A 19803-nucleotide genomic window follows, 5' to 3' on the forward strand; every position below is an offset into this window, starting at 1 on the left:
GCCCCAGGTGCAGCCAGCACTAACTGGCCGGTCTTGACGACACAGAGGGGGATGGCCCCCAAATGGACACATGGAGGGGCTTCGCTCAGCCACCCTTTTTCTCTCTTTCTCTTAATTCCTGAACCTTTGCCTGTGGACTGTTCACTTGGTTGACACATACACGTTTTAGAATTGGCTCGATTCCATCCAACCCCTCCAGCGTTTGCCCTCTGCTGAAGTCAGGCAAATACACTGAACTATTTTGCTCTGAAAAATGACTTAGGAAAATCAATTGCCTGAAAAAGAGCAACACGAAAGTTTGTGGCAAACAATCAGAACCCCTAGTGATGAAGACCGATGAGCAGATTTATTAATTAGGGGTTAGTGTACCATTCTGGAAACATCCTGGGGGCAGAGACCAAACCCTGTGTGCCAGCGCCGGTGCCCCTCGCCTGCTGCAGGGCAGCTGTCATTTCCTGCCTTCTGGTGGACCTTCAGAACTATTGGTTTACTTCCTGGGACTGAAGCCTTTACCTTTCCTTAACGTCTGGCCTCAAAGGCTAAGAAGTTGGCTGAATTTTGTGCACTGTGGACGTGCAGATAAGCAGGCTCCATATTTGCACCCACCTCTCCCCCTAAGCTTCTACAAGAATGCCCGTCTTGGGGTGGGATTACGTGTAGAGCCCTGGCGTGCAGTGGTGGGTGCTCTCTTCTTCCCTGCTCTTTGGCCTCAAGCTGCTGCATAAGTCATGCACTCCAAAGCCGCGTGGGAATGCATTGCATGTTCTCCGCGGCTCTGGAGTCTCTGCTCCACATGGGTCAGTAATTGGGAACGGGCTCTGTATGTATTTATGTAGCTTTCAGTGGGAAGAGTGTGTTTGAGCACTCTTGGGCCAGGTCATACAGAGCTTCCCATGCAGCCTGCACAAGTCCACTTGGTGTCGAGAACCCCACACCCCTACAACCAAACAGTGCATAGGAGGGGAGTTGTTTTGTGTTTTGTTACTTCAACACTTGGGGGACTCCAAAGCTGGTTATGAGAAAATCCCAAGAATGCCGAGCATTTCCGGTGTGGTGTGCTGGGCCAGGGACATCAAAGGTTCAATGTGAGTGCAGAGGACAGAGCCCAGGTCTGGTCGCCCCCCCCCACCCCCGTCACCGTTACTGTCACATTCACGCCGGCCAAGCCAGAAAGTCGCACGGCTACGGTATGTGTGAGGCACACACACGTTTGCTTTGGCAGGGCTTTCTACACGCTAACTTTGTGGAATCCTTGGCTCAACTAGGATGAGGGTGGGGTGTGTGTGGGAGTGGTGGGGATGGTCATGGTTAATTCAACGCAACATGTAGTCAGGATGTTTCCATAAAACATGACCTCATCTCTTCCAGCCCGCTGGTCATCATTATGTTGGTGGTCACTTTTGACTTAGTGGTTACAAAAAGAGTTCCTTTTGTTACCAAAGTGGAAATTCATAGATTGCACATAGATTGTCCTTACCTCCCCCCGGAGAGTTAAGAGGCCGGAGCTATTACGCTGTCTCCACAACATCAGAACAATTCATTAATTCAAGGGAAAACAAAGCACAACAAAGCAAAACAAAATACAGCAACAAAATCCATGCCAGGTCAGTTGTTGGGCGTTGGGCAGCTCACATAGCTGGGGAAGTTTCTGCCTTGCTCTCTTTTCAAATAATTGTACTTTTTCATCCTCAACAGACAATCCCATTAGGATCGGTAGGAAGACAAATTCACTTATTTAACCAATATTTGTGAAGCGCCTGTGTCTTGGGTGTAAAAGACCGATGAAGCCTCATGGTGTGGAGATACACGATGAGCAAGTCAGGAAGCCAGACGATTTGAAGTGGGAGGTGTGTCATGAAGGAAATAAGTGACTTGTTTCAAGAAAGAATGACTGAGGCAACTGACTACTTACCTAGGTTGAGTCCAGTAAAATAAAAGCACGTATTAAAAGATCTGAACTAGTTGAATAAAAATAGCTGGTTACTAAAAGAAGTCACCCCTTTGTTGTAAATGTCAGAAGTTCTCAGAGACTAGCTCTGAGATGGAGAGAAGACCCGAGTTACCATTGTCAGAGAACCAACTGCCTCCCCTCCTTTCACAGGCGGCAGTCCAGCCAAGCAGACCACCTGGGAAGGAGGGCACCGGGTCCCGGCAGTGGCTTACTGGCCTGGCAGAGTCCCCACCAATGTCACCAGCACCGCCTTGTTAAGGTATGAGACCCAAACTACCTTGAGATGTTGGGGTTCAGGTCAAGAAAGTCATGGAGACTTGAGTGGTTAGAGACCTCAGGAAGAGAGACCTTGTCTACTACCTACCTTTCCCAGGTGTTCTCAGCGCCACAGCTCTGATGGTAGCAGCATGGATCTGCCTGTAGGCAATGCCACCCAAGAGCAAGATTCAGCACAGTGGGAGTCTTTCCAATCCATCCTCTGGGTTAATGTCTGAGTGAAGAGGGCATGGTCTTTTTGGCATTCCGGGGCAGACTCGGGCAATGCCTGCTGAAGAGAAAGCAACAGCAGAGAGGGAGGCAGCGGCATCTCCCTTCTGCCTGGGGCCAAGCTGATGGGAGGAAATACATCATTTGAGCTGTAATTATTCCATCCTTGAGGGTAGGGCAGGTATTCTGGGGTGGCGGTGTGGGTGGCGGTGTGCAGCCAGCATTTCACTGGCAAGCACATGGCTCCGAGAAAGGAATGTAGATGTCCACTTGCCCCGGAGGGTGGGGAGAAGGGAGGCAGAAAGACTGACTCCTTAGGCGAAGACCGTCTTCCTACCTCTGGCAGCGAAGCTTCTGTTTACACTGAGGTGAGTCACTGGGTACTTCCTGTTAGAAGGATGAGTGTAAATGTGATCTCTCACCATCACCCTCAACTCCTCATTAAGGCAGGTATAGGAGACCATCTCCTTGGCACAGAACTTGGCTGTGGTGTGCCATTCTGAAAGCAATGCCGTGCAGCTGTGTAACCATGACTTATAATGGGGACCTCTCACTCATTCAGGCGTGGTTCTGCCTTCAAGGGGGGTAAGGGGGACCCTCAGAAAAGCCAATGCCTGCTCACCTGCTTGGAAATTTTGGTCTGTTTAGAGAATAATCTACCATGTTTCCCCGAAAATAAGACCTAACCCGAAATTAAGCCCTCGCATGATTTTTCAGGATGCCATCCCCTGAACATAAGCCCTAATGCATCTTTTGGAGCCAAAATTAATATAAGTAGAGGAAACGAAGCTTCACGGGCTCCCTCCAGAATCCCCAGATCTAGTAGGGGGGAGAGACTGAAGCCCAGGGAAAAGGAAAGATAAACAGCTCTGATGCCAAAGTCGGGAGTGGGGAGGCATTGCCCCCCCGCAGACTGTGGGCCCCCAGGACTGTGGGTCAGCCCTGTACAGTCAGGGGAGGCAGCGTGCTGTCATGGGGTGCCAGCAGGTGTGACAACAGCAGCTCGGGCTGGAGTTCCGTGATGTCAGGCTGGCCGGGAAGAGGGCCAGGCGGGTTGCTTTTTATGGGGCTGACTCGGTGCAGTCAGGTCAAGTGGTCACGGGCTGGGCTGGACGTGCACGAATAGCCCGGCCATCTCTCAAGTTACATCACCGAAAAGCAAACATGCACTTCTCATTTGATACCAGTGTTTGCACCTACAGTCAGCTAGGGCACCGTGATAAAATTGCATCACTTTGTTGATCATCTAGGGCCTCAGAGGTGAAAACTGACTTAGGGGCTAGTTTGGGGACTGAAGGAAGTGAGTCTTGGTATAAAGAAGCATTTGATGGAGGGCCCTTGGAATTTTTACCAGGACAAGAACAATGCACCAAGCCAGCCCTCATATTTTTTGGTGTTAAATTAGTCTCGAATTTAGCAGAATGATTTGTCTCCATAGAATTCACCCTGTTGCTCTTCCCCCATGTGAATCCCAAGCAAACTTGGGTGGAAGAGTCTTACTGCCAGGACAGGCCACCGTGTATCTGCTGGCTTTTCCATGACTCCCTCTGGGTCAGCTCCATGGAGAATAATAGCCTCAGGGTCTATTTTCCAGAAACTGATGCTGACACTTCAGGCACGCGGGAGCCCAGCACTTCCTCCCAGAGTGCTTATCACTATTCTAGAACTTTATTCCTCAGAGGCTGTAGATCTTTTTTCCAGATGAGAGATAACTCCCTTAAGCCACCCAAAGCTAAGGCCAGAGTCCCTGAGGAACTGTGGGCATCCAAGAGAAGATGCGTGGATATAAGTACGTACACGAATGGCAGAACAGTAAAAAGTGTGGGGGGTGGGAGTTGTGCAGAGGAGAAGCACGCCACACTAATCCCATCGGTTCCCTTTTAGAGATAACCAGTGTTCACGTTTGGGGCTGTGCCCATTTGATGTAATGAGATCAAAGAAAGGTCTTGCACATGCCCTGTCCCCAAAGCCCCGTGCCATAATTACAGAATAACTTACAGAAGTTATTCGACAAATGGTTGTGTCCAGCCATGGGTCGGGGTTGCTCTAGGGCCTGGGCATTCAGTAATGAGCCAGTCAGACAGAGGCTCCTGAAGCTTGGGAACTGACTTCCCTGCGGGAGGGCAGGGCTGGGGCAGCACCTTGTGAAAGGGCCGTGGTGGTTTGAACCTAAAACTCGAAAGCAGGGTGTTTCAACCTCAGCACTGTTGACATTTGGGGCTGCATCGTTCTCTGTTGTGGGGGGCTGCCCTATGCGCTGAGGGATGTTTGGCAGCACCCCTGAACTCTCCCCACTAGATGCCCACTGCACCCCCCACCCCCGGTTGTGACAACCCAAATGTCTCCAGGCAGCTCCACGTGTGCCCTGGAGGACCAGCTCACGCTGGTTGGGAAGCAGACCTTCATGTGGTTTCTCTTAGCCATGAATAAAAAGATGAACGGTCTGCTGTGTATCTGAGCTGGGAGCCCCCTCTCTGTTCAGAACGGAGGACCTCTCTTCCAGAGATGATGGGAGCAAGTCCAAGGTGACCAGAATGGTGTGACGGACTTGAAACAATGTCATCTGAAAAAGAGCTAGCGCTGCTGTTTAGCCAGGAGAGTGGGTAATCCCCTGGGGAACCTCTTGGCTCTCTTCCTATATCCCAAAGGCAGTCATATGTGGGAGGGGATTCGACTGGTTCAGTACTTTCTTGAGCCACAGAAACGTGTCCCAGAAGTAGCTACAAGGAGAAGCTATTCACCTCAGTGTCCTGTGGTTTAGGTGTCACCCTGGGCAGGGTCTAGTCACAGGTCCCCTTTCCAAGTCCCCCTCCCCCACACACACATTTCCTGTATCTGGCAGTGGGCAGCAGCAGGGGGAGACGGGAAGGTGGTCTCAGCCCCACCTAGCCACGCTGGGCTCTGTAACGGACGTGCATGCTTTGCTGTTGGGCTCTGCTGATGCTTTGGGGGAAGCCTGCAGCCCCTCAAACCTCCCAGCAGGGCTTGGACCAGGAAGGGGTGGGTACGCAGGAAGAAACTTACAACTAAACACCAAAAAAGAACTGCTCCCCTATCCTGGGGACACTTCCCACTCTTCCATGGTCTGGAGGAAGTTCTGCTCTCCCTGTCCTCCCTCCAGACTGAGGACAAAGCGCTCCCCCTCCCCCGCCATGTCCAGTCCCATGCACCCCCAGTCCTTCCCCATGGAACCCCCTTCCCTTCTCACTTCCCGTCTTCAGATCACATCCGCCTTTTTTCCCAGATATAATGTGCCCAGCTTCTAGGAAAGCCGCTCCCTTCACACCCGCCCCCTTTGCCCTAGGATGCACTCTGCCCCAGGACCGCCCAGACTGCACCTCAGTTCCCATCAGCACGGGGCCTGAGGGCCAGGTGGTTCTGCTTGGAGCCCGCCCGCTGCAGCCCTGCGGCTCCCCGCCTGCCTGTCGGGGCAGGACCTCCCGCGTCCCTCTGGCCTTCACCCCGTTTGCACACCCAGGTTCCTGGGCAGCTCCTTGGATAAGAACACTAAGCGGCTCACTTCCTCTGGATAACCTTCAGTGCCTTGGGCTGGCCGGAGCCATCGTTAGAGAAAGGAATACTGTATTTTCACACGGGCGGCAGCACTTGCAAAGGTGTTCCCTTACCTCTCTGACGGCAGCCGTTTGTGTGGTCGTGCAGAGAACACCCTCCGCCTCTCCTTGTGGGGGCAGGGTCTGGGCTGCCCTGCTCATCCCCAAGAGGCCATGGAATTGGGGGTTCTTCCCTTCTAACGTCACGGCCAACATCTCCGTCAGGCCTAAGACACGCTCACAGTGCCAGGGCCCAGGGGACGAGGAGCACATGACATTTTTATTCTTTTTTAAACCAGAAGAAAAGGAAAGAAAGAACGGTCAGGCTGAGGGAAATGGTTTGAGGTAGACTCTTTATGTCTTCATCTTGATGTCCACATAGTTGTGAAATGTAATTTTTGATATTTTGTATAGAGGAAGGGACCCGTGGCCCCAGGAAAGTCAGAAGGTAGCCCTGCCCAAACCCCATCTCAAGTATCATAACGAAATCCAGAAATTTAAAATGGTAGCTTTGGGGCCTGTTTTTGTTTTTGGTTTTTTTCTGTCTCTTCCTCCAAGGTCTTGAGACTTCCAGGACCAATTTCTTAGGTGAGATTTGAGGTTTGGAGCAGCTGGGATCCCTTTGGTAGCTTTCATAGAGCTGATGGTTTCTCCAAGTTCACGCCTAGGCTGGGGGCCAGCCCTGGGGTGGCCTCGGGACTGTGTGTGCCGGGAGGATCTCCCCCTTCCCAGGGGAACCTCAGGGGCTTGGCTTCCTCCATTACATGAGGAAATACTTTGGACAGCCCGAGTTTGCCACTCAGCTGGGATTAGCGAGTCACTGGAGACACTGACGCTTTTCTCGTGGGCCAGAGGTTTCCTTTGTGCTCTGGGGGGATTGGGTTCCTCTGAGGTTCCCAGTAAATTCTGAGGCACTAGGGTTCCGAGAACTTTAGACTTGGTGCTATATAATTAGGATGCGAAGCGTCATCACGGGTGGGGGGGGGAATAAGACGGAAAAAAAGACAGTGTATCATGCATTCCAAGATCTAATGCAGATCTGTTTTTCTTACTCACTGATTTGACCCATCTGTGACACAGAAGTCTCTTAGGGGTGCAGACGAAGGAAAGCTCAGACAAACAGCCCCCATCTCCATGGCCTTTTCACACTGCATTGCAGTCCTCTGTGCTGCCCAATTTGTGGCAGAAACCTTGGACTCCAGACAGGTTTCTGCAAGTGCTTACTCTGCTCTCCTTGGTGTTGCGTCAGCGTGGGGGTGCCAGCTCCTTGAGCGTGTATCTCAAGAGATACGCCACCAGCTACGTGGACTGTGAAAGCTGAAGGCAAACCAGAAACACTCTGTACCATAGTCAAAGGAGAGATTCTGCCTGGGGTTGTAGGCAGAGCCCTGGAGAGGGGAAGGGGGCTAGCACAGGGAGGAGGACTTGCATGGCAGGTCCCACCTACAACTCCTCTTGGAGGGCAGAGCGCTCCTCCCCAGACCCCCAGGGGGGAAGGTCTGGCCCTTCAGGCCCACATGAGTGAGTCTGAAGTTTGCTGCTGTGCCTGGCTTCAGGCGAACCGGGGCCTCTTTCCTGGGGAAGTCCAACCTCACAATGTCCCTACCCTCCTAGCTCGGTCAAGTCCCACCGACTGTCCGTTGGCCTGGCCCTCAGATAAACAGCTCTGTTGAAAAGGCATCTGATTGGTTCTTGCAGCAGAGTTGTTGCCGATGGAGCACAGCAGGCTGGAGGGAGATGTACAGTAAAATGGTACCACGTGACTTAAAAAAAAAAACATCACATGAACAAAACCCACCGAAATGTTAACAGTGGCTGCCTTTGGCTGGTGCACTGTTTGTGCGTTGTTTTCTCCTTTATGTTTCTGGATGTGCTGGGTTTTTTTTTCTGTCGTAAACATTTACTATTCTGTGATAGGGGGAAAACAGAGCTAAAGTAAAGGGGGTGAATGTTTCACACGTTATGACGTTCTAAACAAAGACTAGATATTTGGGACACAGAAACCCAGGGAAGGAGAAATGAAGTACATGTTCTCTCGCAGATACCTGCCGTACACTGTTCCCTCTCAGCGAGTGGCCTAGTTGCCGGTGACAGGTAGAACCGCTGAGATCTTAGGTCCTCAGGGGTGTCCCTGAGCATAATTGTAACACACACATCCAATGAGCATTTTCCGAGTGCCAGCTTCTTCTCCATGCCTTACCTGGGTGCCCCATCCGCACTGCCAACCTACGAGCTGGACACATTACTATGCCCATTTTAAAGAGTAGAAAACTGAAGCACTTGGGAGCTAAATAGGTGGCAGCACTGGGATTTTCACCCAAGCCACACCTGGCTGCAGAGCCTGGGCGCACAACCGCCAGGCCGTTCTGCCTGTTGTAGGGGTGGAAATCCAGGGGAAACTGAAAGGACAGGCAGGTGGAGGGGGCAGGCCATGAGGGAGGCTGTCGGTGCTGGGTTTAGACTGGCTGGGTGGGGTCTTGACCCCAGCATGGCCAGGGAGAGTCCGGGACTAGTTGGAGCCAAGGCCGTCTTATTCTTCCTGCAGCGTGCTGGACATCTTCCCCACCGTGGTAGCCCTGGCCGGGGCCAGCCTGCCCCCTGGCCGACACTTTGACGGTCTGGATGCCTCTGAGGTGCTCTTTGGGGGATCGCAGACCGGACACAGGGTAAGTGGAGGAGGTATGTGCCCCAGCTGGGCTCTTGAGGGTGTTGGCCTGCCACCTCTCACCTGGCCGGCCATCTTTGTGCAAACAGAGCCACGCTCAGAAGATGCATGCAAGTGGCCACGTGAGATCTGGTTGAAGAAACCCCGAGGGTGACTCCTCGGAGATGGACCTCTTTCCACTCCCTTTCTCCTCTTTCCCTATAATCAGCCCAGTGTGTCCATCCAGATTTATGTGCAACCGTTTGGCTGAAGGTGGGTGCAGACCCTTGGACAGCAGGGACAGCACCCCTGACGCCTGGAGGGCCCACCAGGAGGCTCTGTAGCCCCCCACTAGCTTTGGACTTTGCTTCCCAGCACCCCAGTGTCCCCTCTTCAGGTGCTCTGAAGCACAGCCAGGAAATGTCAGGCCTCGTGGCCTTTCCCTGTCATTTCCGTGTGTCTTCCTTTCACCAAAAGGAGGAAGTGGGAGGAGGGAAGGAGGCGACTTTGTAAGGCGACCCTGTGCGCACAGGGCTTCTCAGTGAGGGACCCACACATCAAAGGGTCTATTTATGTCCTTACCGAGGGTTACATGGAAGTGACTCACATGCTGCTCAAACGGACTGTGGTGGTTCCTGAAGCTGGCTTCCCCACGCAGCCGGCCCCAGCAAGCCGCATACTGCGCCTGAGGGGGCCATCGCTGCTTCTGTGGACATGCTTTAGTTTCTGGGGGTTGTCAGATGGTGCCTGGAGTGTCCCCGGAATAGCTGACCCTCTAGAGCTGCGGACACTGCCAGGCTGAGCCCTACGCCTGAGCAGCAGCAAAGCAGGAAGATGGTTTCCGCCTTCAGGCTGGAAGTTTGCAGTATGTGACCCTGGGGGCTATTGAGGACGTCAGTGGAGAGGTGCTCCTGAGTGTTTATCACCATGGCTACTGATAGAATAATTGGGGTCATCAGGAAGTGCTTCAAGGACTGTGGTCTCCTTGGCGTTGTCGGTGGCCTGTGCAAGCCAGCGCCTTTGCACTAACTTCCGTTCTCAGAGAGGAGAGCCCTCGCTTTCTTAAGTCTGCAGATTCACAGAGGCCCCATCTGTGGGGCCTGACAGTTATGGGTCTAGTGTCCATGGAGGTGGGGCCCAGGAATCAGGTAGGAGGACCAGATACAAGCCACAACATCGTTTGGGGTTTTCGTGGTGACATATAATGCAGCTGGAGTTGGGCGTATTTGCTCCCCAACCACACCCCACAGCCCAGATGGAAACGGCCACAATTTACTGCTTGCAGGAAGCTGCTGCTGCTGGTCTCCAAGAGTAAAGGCACAGGGTGCAGGCCCCTGTGGGCCACACCCTCCACCTGGAGCACTAGATGCCTGCAGTGTTACTGAAGACGCTTGCTATAAGCTTATTTGGAGTTTGAGGGCATCGTCGGTGGTGGTTGGCCCTGAATTTGGCCTTGGTCTTTTCTGGTCAGCCACTGACAAGACGAGAGGAAATCATCTCAAATTTAGGAAGGCCAGGAGGCAAAAATATGCATGATTAGATAGATATGCATACATATACATATGTGCATACATACATACATACCTACATGTATACACATGTATTTTTTTAAATCAACATAATTTAATTGTGTTCACCCTTAGATATGTCCTGGACTTACAAGGATTCTGATATGGGTTGGTTTAGAAGAAAAACATTCCAGTTTCAGGAAGCTGAAAGTAACTCCTAGTCATCTCAACACAATATGCAAATATGTCTCAGCAATTGGGTTCTTCCTATTTTGCAAATGAAGTAACTGAAAGTTGAAGAGCAGAAGCAAAACTGACAGCCACGTACATTTTGGCAACCATCCCAGGCCCTGTGTGGATTAATTAAAGGCAGACTAGTGGGCTATTGGTTTTCGTACTGAATGGTTTTCTCACTACCCACTCCATCGACAGCTAGGGACGTTGTATCTGGGATGTTCAAAGCCAATCGTAGCTGACGCCATGCTGCATATTCTTGCATCTGCTGAGTCTTGCTTCTGACCTTGGTAGGTCTAGACCAGGGGTGTCAAAACTGCAGCCTGCGGGCCAACTGTGGTCCGCAATCCATTGTTAATTGGCCCGCAGCAAATTCCAAAAATATATTTAGTTTACTTAAATAAACCAGGTGAGGCAATACATACTTCACCTCGAGTGAGTGGCCCGGCTGTTTGTGTATTTTACCGCATATGGCCCTTGGTAAAAAACGTTGAAAAAAAGTTTGGACACCTCTGGTCTAGACAAAGAGGGCAACCACAGCAGGGAGAGGGGAGCCGGGGAGGGGAGGTGAACAGCCTGGCACCAAATGTCCACATTGTATTTGCCCGGCTTCGGGCAGACGCAAGTGGGAGGTCATAGTGTCCCCACTGGTCAGGTCCTATCTCAGTCCCAGATGGCCATGACCAACTCCAAAAATGGTCAGCAAAGGGAAGGCTTGCTTAATGGCTCTGCCTCTGCTCAGCACAAACCAGTCTAGGGCTGCTGGGGGTGATAAAATGTTTGGCACATCCCTGGAGGCCTTACATTGAGGAAACAGAAGCTGGATTTTAGTCTCTGGCACGCCAGTCCCTTTTCTTAGGGAGGCCCCTAGTGGTGAAAGACACCACCCAGAGTGGCTGGTGAAGGGCTGGCTACTTCAGCTGCACCCCCACCTGATGGAGTGGGAGGGCCTCCTCCTGGGGATGCTTTCTGGGGCCTCAGGTAAGCTGATGCTGCCGTGCTTAAACACACAAAAAGTAAAGCAAAGCGAACAGGTGAGAAAGGCAACCAAGAAGGTGCAACATGTTTTCTGAAGATAGTTTTATCTCTGAAATTTGGACTGGGCGCCCTCTGCAGAGGAAATGTCTTCAGCTGTGATTCATGGGTAACTTTGCCAACCTCCTTCCTATGTTGATATAAACAAGAACACCAGCATCACACTGAGCTGCTCAAAGGGTAAAAAAAAAAAGGCACACAAAAAGTAAAGCAAAGCGAAATGCTCCAAAATTCTCCAAAATCCATCCACGTTTCCGAGAGTGAGCCATCCCAAAATTAGCTTCCTCTTGGATTGTGGAAGTTGCCTCTGGTAACCTTGAATAAATATCCCAGCCCACACTGTGGAAGTTCTGTTACCGAGACTCAAATAATGTCCATGATTTGAACCAGCAGACCTTGACTCCCATCTTCTGGATGTCCGAGAGCATCATAGATCAGTTGACAATAGGTTTTCCAAGTCTCCCACTTCCTGCCTTCTCCAGAAGGAAACAAAACAGCCTCCTGCGGTGAGAGGCTTGGCTTCCTGCAGGGTTGGAAGAAGTGAGGGTTTTGAGTTACTACTTTTTTTCCTGTTTGGAAGGAGCCTGCTGTCATCATGCTGGCTGGGGAACTGCAGAGGTTGTCACGAGAGCACGGAAGAGGCAGGTGTGGGAGGAGCCCCACCCTCTGCAGTATCCTCTCAGAGCTGGGAAACGTGGGGGGGGGGACAGCTGTTTACAGCTACAACAGATGTTTCTCATTTTTTTTTTTTAGCCCCATGGAAACTTTGAATCACAAAAGCGCCTTTCCAGTGATATATATTGGTCATGATTCATACCAGGGCGGTCTCCCGCTTCCAGCCCAAACCCACCACGCTACCAAGGACACTGGTCACTTATTTTCTACCAAATCCTGCCCTTTGAGAGCCCTGAATTAGGAGTTTCCATTCTGTAGGGCGATTCTTTCATCTGTGACCTGATGAGGAAGGATTCCCTCAGTCCGAGTGGTGTAGGATTGAGTCAGGTGAGGACATCTCCATTCAGAGGTTAGGCTGTGCCCAGTTCTGGAGAAATCACACTGAGCTAGCTGTCCTCTCAAGGTGCCTTCTTAGGCCATCCTTGCTCAAGTGAGACTTACAAAATCGACTGGTTGCTGAAGAAGCCGTTTTGCAAAGACAGCCGAGGATCGCTGGTGTCAAAATCCCTTGGCATCTGAAACATGCAGGTTCCCAGGCGCTATCTTGAACCTGAGGGGGAGGGGTCCAGGGAGGGCCAGCCTCCTGGGCATGTGACCTGTGCAGTCACTGAGGGCCCCACACTTAGAAGGACTCTGTGCATGGTTTATAGTGCACATGCTGTGGCCGTCTTGAAATTCTGCATTTTGGGGGCAAAGTTTCTCTCATTCTCGTGTTGCACTGGACCCTCCAAATTACATACCTGGTATTAACCAGAGCTGTAACCCACTCCAATTCACAGAGGCTCCCAGGAGTGGGCTGGTGTGGAACACAGGCCTGTGTCTGTCAGTGTGGGGGGCAGGGGTGGGGATGGGGAGCGAGGATAGTGGGGATTGTGGAGAGGAGGAACCCAGACAAAGCAATGCTTTCCAGGGAGCATCCAGCCTGGTTTTCTTACTAGTAAGCCCTGCCTCCCTTTGTCAGGTGCTGTTTCACCCCAACAGTGGGGCAGCTGGAGAGTACGGAGCCCTACAGACTGTCCGTCTGGAGCATTACAAGGCCTTCTATGTCACCGGTGAGTGAGTGAGAGGGGTGTGGCCCACCCACCTGGAGGATGGCCCCTGTCCCGCCTGGACTCTCACTGAAGCCCTCCTGTAGGAGCTCTCAGCATCCCTGACAGTGCCCCACCCAAAGCCGGGGCCCAGAAGAAGGTCCCAGCACCCAAGGGCCCAGCACAGGCCCTCTGCACCCACAATATGCCAACAGGTCTTCCTACTGTTCACCTAAATTTCCAGCAAGCTTAGAGCTAGTTCAGCACATTTATACAGTTTGTTCTCACTTGAAAAACGTTTCATTTGTTAAAAGAAAAAAATTCAACCAAGTAAATTTGAAGATTTAATTGGCTTTATTAATTTATTCCTGAACCAGGCAGCATCCCATCCAGGAATTGGAAGGGCTCTGGGTGGGTGTAGCACAAAATGGAAGGTTTTTACAGGCAGAAGGGCATGGCAGGGAAGTTATTAGCAAAAGAAAAGAAAGGATTTTTTTTTTAAGGCAGTCATCTTTTGGGGGAAAGGAATGGCTGGGGAGAGGTTCATCCTTCAGATTACCTCACTAGTATTGATCAGGAAATTCCAGACTGATTGGTTTAAAACTCCACTCCTGGGACAGGCTGAAACTACGGTTAGGTTAGTGAGTTTCGGATTGGAGACATAGCTTAGCAAAAGTGACTCTGTTTTGGCCTTTTTAAACAAAAATTATAGTTGACATAATGTTAATTTCAGGTGTACAACAGTGATTAGACATTTATATAACTTATGAAATGATCACTCTGATAAATCTAGTACCTATCTGACACCATACATAGTTATTACAATATTATTGACTATATTCTTTGTGCTATACTTTAATCTCCCTGTGACTATTTTGTAATTGTCAATTTGTAATTCTTAATCCCCTCCCCTTTTCCACCCATTGCCCCACCACCCCTCCCATCTGGCAACCCTCAAAATGTTCTCAGTATCTATGAGTTCGTTTCTGTTTTATTTTGTTCTTAGGTTCCACGTATAAGTAGAATCATACAGCGTTTGTCTTTCTCTGTCTGACTTATTCTACTCAGCACACTACCCTCTAGGTCCATCCATGTTGTTGCAGATAGCAAGATTTCATTCTTTTTTATGGTTGAGGAATATTCCATTATGTATATACCACCTTTTCTTTATTCATTCGTTAATTGATGGGCACCCAGGTTGCCTCTATACCTTGACTATTGTAAATAATACTGCAGTTAACATATGGATGCACATGTCCCTTTGAAGCAGCGTTTTGGGTTTCTTTGGATAAATATCCAGAAGTGGGATTACTGGATCCTTTTTTGTATCTTGTTATAGCCTTTAGTTTTAAAGTCTGTTTTATCTGGCGTAAGTATTGCTACCACAGATGGTTTTTTTGTTTGTTTGTGTCCATTTTCATGAAATATGTTTTTTTATCCTTCTACTTTCAATCTGTGTGTCTTTTCGATCTGAAGTGCATCTCTTGTATGCAGCATATGTAAGGGTCTTGTTTTCTTATCCATTCAGTTACTCTATGTCTTTTGATTGGAGCATTTAATCCATTTACATTTAAAGTAATTATTGACAGATATGTAATTATTGCCATTTTATTATTCATATTTTTTTATCTTTCTTTTCTTCGTAAAGAAGCCCCTTTAATAGTTCTTGTAATACTGGTTTGGTGGTATTGAATTCCTTTAGCTTTTTATGTCTGGGAAGCTCTTTATCTGTTCTTTGATTCTAAATGATAGCTTCGTTGGGTAGAGTAATTTAGGTTGTAGGTCATCACTTTGCTTTTCATCACTTTGAACATTTTGTGCCAATCCCCTCTGGCCTATAAAGTTTCTGTTGAGAAATCAGCTCACAGTCTTATGGGAGCTCCTTTATAGGTAACTAACTGCTTTCTCTTCCTGCTTTTAAGATTGTCTTTAACCTTTGGCATTTTAATTATGATGAGTCTTGGCATGGGTCTATTTGGGTTCATCTTGTTTGGGACTCTGTGCCTCCTGGGCTATGTCTGTTTCCTTCCCCAGGTTAGGAAAGTTTTCCATCATTATTTCTTCAAATAGGTTTTCAATTCCTTGCTCACTCTCTTCTCCTTCTGGTACCTCTGTGATGTGAATGTTGGTACGCTTGAGGTTGACCCCGAAGCCCCTTAAACTCTCCTCAATTTTTTGGATTCTTTTTTCTTTTGGCTGTTCTGATTGGGTGTTTTCTGCTACCTGATCTTCTAAATCACTGATTCAATCCTCTGCTTCTGATCTATTGTTAATTCCTTCTAATGTATCCTTTATTTCAGTTATTGCGTTATTGATTTCTGACTGGTTCTTTTTTTATGTTTTCTATCTCCATGTTTATGTTTCCTGTCTCTTTGTTGAAGTTCTCCCTGAGATCATTGAGCATCCTTATAACCAGTGTTTTGAACTCTGCATCTGGTAGATTTCTTGTCTCCATTTTGTTCTTTCTCTGGAGTTTTTTTATGTTCATTCATTTGGGACATGTTTCTTTGTATCCCCATTTTGGCTGCCTCCCTGTGTTTGTTTCTATGTATTAGGTAGAGCTGCTATGTTTCCTGGTCTTGGTAGAGTGGCCTTATATAGTAGGTATCCTGTGGCACAGTCTCCCTGGTCACCTGAGCCAGGTGCTCCAGATGTGTCCCTTGCATGGGTTCTGTGTGCCCTTCTGTTGTAGTTGAGCCTTGGTTAATGTTTGCACATCAATGGATGGGATTGACCCTCAGGGTGATTGGTTATAAGGACTGGCTGTGACTACAGCAGAGGACCTGTTGTGCAGGGGCTGATCCTATGGAGCAGGATTCGCTTTAGCAGGGCTCTGGTGCTTAACAAGTCTGCTCTTTGGGTGTGTCTTTTGTTGAGGTGGTTAGGTTGTGCTCCGGAGTGATATGAAGCTGGCCCCTGGGTGTGTTGGTTCTTGGACCTCTTGGGAGGGGCCGTGTTGCAGTTCCAAGGTCAGCTGCTGCCTGGGGCCACTTGGTATGAGCTGCAAAATGATCTGCAGATGGTTACCACTTGTGCTGGGCTTGGAGGTACCTAGGAGAGGTTAAGCTTCGAACTGAGGCCAGCTGCTGCTAATGCTGGGCTTAGTGCTGCTTAGCTAGAGGTACGGAGCACACTGAGGCCAGATGCAGCTTATTTGGGGTTTGTGAACCTTTGAGACGTTTTAGGAAAGTCTGCAGCATGAGCCAAGACAGGCCATTTGTATGGGAAAGCCACTGGAAATGGCCTGCAAGTTGGGTGGAGTGGCATGTTAGAATCACCAGGGTGGGGTGAAGAGTGTTAGCCGGGTTGATGGGGACTCAATATGGCGACTGCCTGTATCTGCTTGCTGGGAGGGAGAAGGCTCAACAAAAGAACAATGGCTTGTACCTGCTCGTCTGTCTGGGAGAAATCTGCTCCTCCAACCCTCGCCCTGAGGCCAGACAATTCAAGACAATTCAATTCCTCCCTGTACATCGCTGGCACCTTTTGTGTTGCTGCCCCAGCGCTGGAGCTCAGAGTGAGTGAGTCAATCAGTGAGTAAGTCCATGCACAGGTCCTTTCAAGAGGATAACCTGGGTTTCCAGCTGCCCTCTGTCTCACTCAACCAGAATCTCTGCTAGTTTTCACAGCCAGAAGTTCCCGGCACTGGAATGCTGGGCTGGGGAGTTTGGTGTGGGGCTGGGACCCCACACTCCTCCGGGGGGACCTCCACAACCGAGATATCCCTCCTGATTTTTAACCACCACATGTGGGTGTGAGACCGGTCTGTTCATGTCTCTGCCCCTCCTACCAGTCTCAATGTAGCTTCTCCTGTATGTCCTTAGTTATAGGACTTTGGTTGAGCTAGACTTTAGGCGATTTTCATTGATGGTTGTTCTGTAGTTTAGTTGTAATTTTGATGTGGTGGTGAGAGGAGGCAAGCACAGCATTTACCTACTCTGCCATCTTGACCAGAAGCCCTATTTTTGTTGTTGTTTTTTTTGTTTTTTTCCCTACATTTCATTGTTGTGCTTTAGATGCCAGTTTGGCTGAACATTAAATGGAAGCTTAGAGATATTTGAAAATGTAATTTACTTGACAATAGACTGTTTCAGAAAATAGACTTTAGAGGTCTATTTACCAAACCAAAAGAAGTCTGCTTCTGGGTTCACTTGGTGACTGTCTTAAATGTGTGTTTTAGAAATGTGATAGTTGATCAGAATGGTTCTCAAAATCTTCCAGTGACTTCTTGCTGCCAAGTGAAGTCAGACTCCCTCCAGCCTGGGTCCCTCTACCTTTCTATTCTTCACCAACAAAAAGGGCCCTTTTCCTTAGCCTCCATATTAAAATCTCTTTCAGCTTTTAAGGCTTAAAATCAAAGCCTCGATCATAGAACTCCCTCTCATCTTCCCAGCTGTGTAGGATTTGGAGAAGTCTGATATTTATCACATTCTGCCATATGTCAAGTGAACTCAAAAAGAGTCTGGAGGTTTTGCTAGGAATAAATGATAAAGATTTATTTAAGGGTTTTAGAGTTTGCAAACTGGGAATACAGCGAGGACAAAACACAGAAGTGTTCCAGAGAAGAAAGAAAAGTTAAAGAGTTCTTATAGTAGAAAGTACATTCTTCAGAATTATCAGCCCTGCATTCTTAGCCCTAGGAGTCATCCAAGAGAGTTGTCAGATGTCCAGTGGATATATACGTGAGTTCTTGCAGGCATAATCAGAGGTTTATCTGAAGGTGTGGTATATGTCCAGTTGTATAGCCAGACATTGAGGCAGGACTGGACATTTCAAAATGTTTAAGTTCCCAGGGTAGTTAGAACAAGAACAGAATTGTTTCTTCATGCTTCAGCCTTCATAATGTTAATAATTTTAGCAGCTTCGTTAAAGTGACTCCTTTTTATAAATTCCCTATCTTCACTGTTTTCTCACATTCAGAGGGTGCCAAAAAATGCATGCACATTTTAATAAAGGAAAAAACTGTTAAAATTATAGTACTGTATACCGATAACAAAAGATAAATACAAGTCACGTTTGACTTCTGCAGTTAACAAGAGGTGCTCAAAGTGCTTACCATCAATGTAATTCTCATACAGTTTTTTCCTCTCTTAAAATGTGTATACAATTTTTTGGCACTTTCCATATATGCCAGTCATTTAACTACATGTTTTATTTTCTCTACTAGTTTTAAGCTCTGTAAACTCAGTTCTGCAAACTCTTTAATCTTTGTTGTCTTGAAGTTCTTAGCACAGCATTTTGCACCCAATAGGAACTCTGACTTTTTTTTTTTTTTTTTAACAAGTGAAAAAGAAACAAAAAACCTCCCCAAAAACCCACCAAAATCTGGGACCTGATGTGGATTCCAATTTGATGCAGTTACTTAATGTTAGAGCTTTCCAAAGAATTGTATAATACCCAACAAAAATTATTTTCCCTGAGTGTAAATAAGTGATCCTGAAGAAAATGTGGCATAAAAACAAAACAAGTCGTATGAGTTCATAACTTGGAGGATATTAAAAATGCCACAACAATCTTTGATTCTCCAAACCCTAAAACGCAAACCAGTTAGATAATTGTTACGCTTTCAGATGGAAAGTTTCTAGATTACAGTCCTTACATTACATTATCTAAGAGGCATGGTGTCCCCAGGCTGAGTTAATTTCAGAAGTAATAACCGTGCCAGAAAGCGCTCGGCACCACAGTACTGGAATCATAAATGTTACTGTGAAGTAACAGAACTGTTTAAAATGATCCCAATCAGACAGGAATTATAATACCCAGGGGACATCTGTTCTGAGGAGTCACCAAACTCCCAGGAGAGGCAGGGTAGGGAGGACTGAAATCTCAACGGAAGGGATGAAAGCTGAATAGGATGAAACAGGGACACACTGTGATTTCTCTCCCCCACCCCTGGTATCCCCTGAAGATTGGCATCCTAATTACTTAAAACTTGTTTTGGATAAGCTAGTTGAATTGACACATCTACTACATTAGATTAGAGAAAGATGTGTGTTCTTCTATGCGGAGGATGTGATTTCATGTTTGTGAACTAGGAGTGGCCTTAAAAGGCAACCAGTCTGTTTTGGTGTGTGGCCTGGGATTAAGGTATCTTACAGTTTTTCTCATTGTTTAAAGTAATTAAGGCAAACTTTATACACAGTGAAAGGCACAGATCTAAACTGTACAATTTGATGAGTACTTATTAATGTATGTACCTGTGTAACTACTGTCTTAATGCTGTGAATTACACTGATTTTCAAATATTAAATCAACTTTGCCTTCTTGGATAAACTCCACTTAATTGTGACTTTCAAAAATATATATTGTTGGATTTGATTTGCTAAGATTTGGTCTGTAATTTTCCTTTCTTGTAATGTCTGTATCATGGTTTTACTGACTTCATAAAATAAGTTGGGGTGTGTTCCCTTCTCTATTTTCTGGAAGGGCCTGTATCAGACTGGTATTACTGTGTTTTCCTGAAAGTAAGACCTAACCAGAAAATAAGCCCTAGCATGATTTTTCAGGATGACAGCCCCTGAACATAAGCCCTACTGCGTCTTTTGGAGTAAATCTTAATACAAGACCCGGTCTTATTTTCGGGGAAACATGGTATTTCTTTTGTATTTGATTGAAGTCACCTGTGAAACAGTTGGACCTGGAAGTTTCGTGATGGAAAAGTTCTTGGTTATAAATTTAATTTCTTTAATAG

General features: G+C 48.0%; 1 protein-coding gene across 10 annotated transcripts in view; it reads left to right on the top strand.

The window, feature by feature from the left end:
• Window positions 1–19803, top strand: part of ARSG (arylsulfatase G) — a 96198-nt gene that overhangs the window by 69957 nt on the left and 6438 nt on the right. For 9 of the 10 annotated variants that reach the window (XM_019732854.2, XM_074319760.1, XM_074319762.1 and 6 more), the window contains 3 exons: window positions 2102–2210; window positions 8534–8654; window positions 13046–13136. In XM_019732854.2, the coding sequence (XP_019588413.2) occupies window positions 2102–2210; window positions 8534–8654; window positions 13046–13136 (321 nt within the window). Of the gene's footprint in view, window positions 1–2101; window positions 2211–8533; window positions 8668–13045; window positions 13137–19803 lie in introns of all 10 variants that reach the window. The other variant, XM_074319763.1, reaches the window with a different exon arrangement.

This window comes from Rhinolophus sinicus, linkage group LG15 (genome assembly GCF_036562045.2).
Source record: "Rhinolophus sinicus isolate RSC01 linkage group LG15, ASM3656204v1, whole genome shotgun sequence".
Lineage (NCBI taxonomy): Eukaryota > Metazoa > Chordata > Mammalia > Chiroptera > Rhinolophidae > Rhinolophus > Rhinolophus sinicus.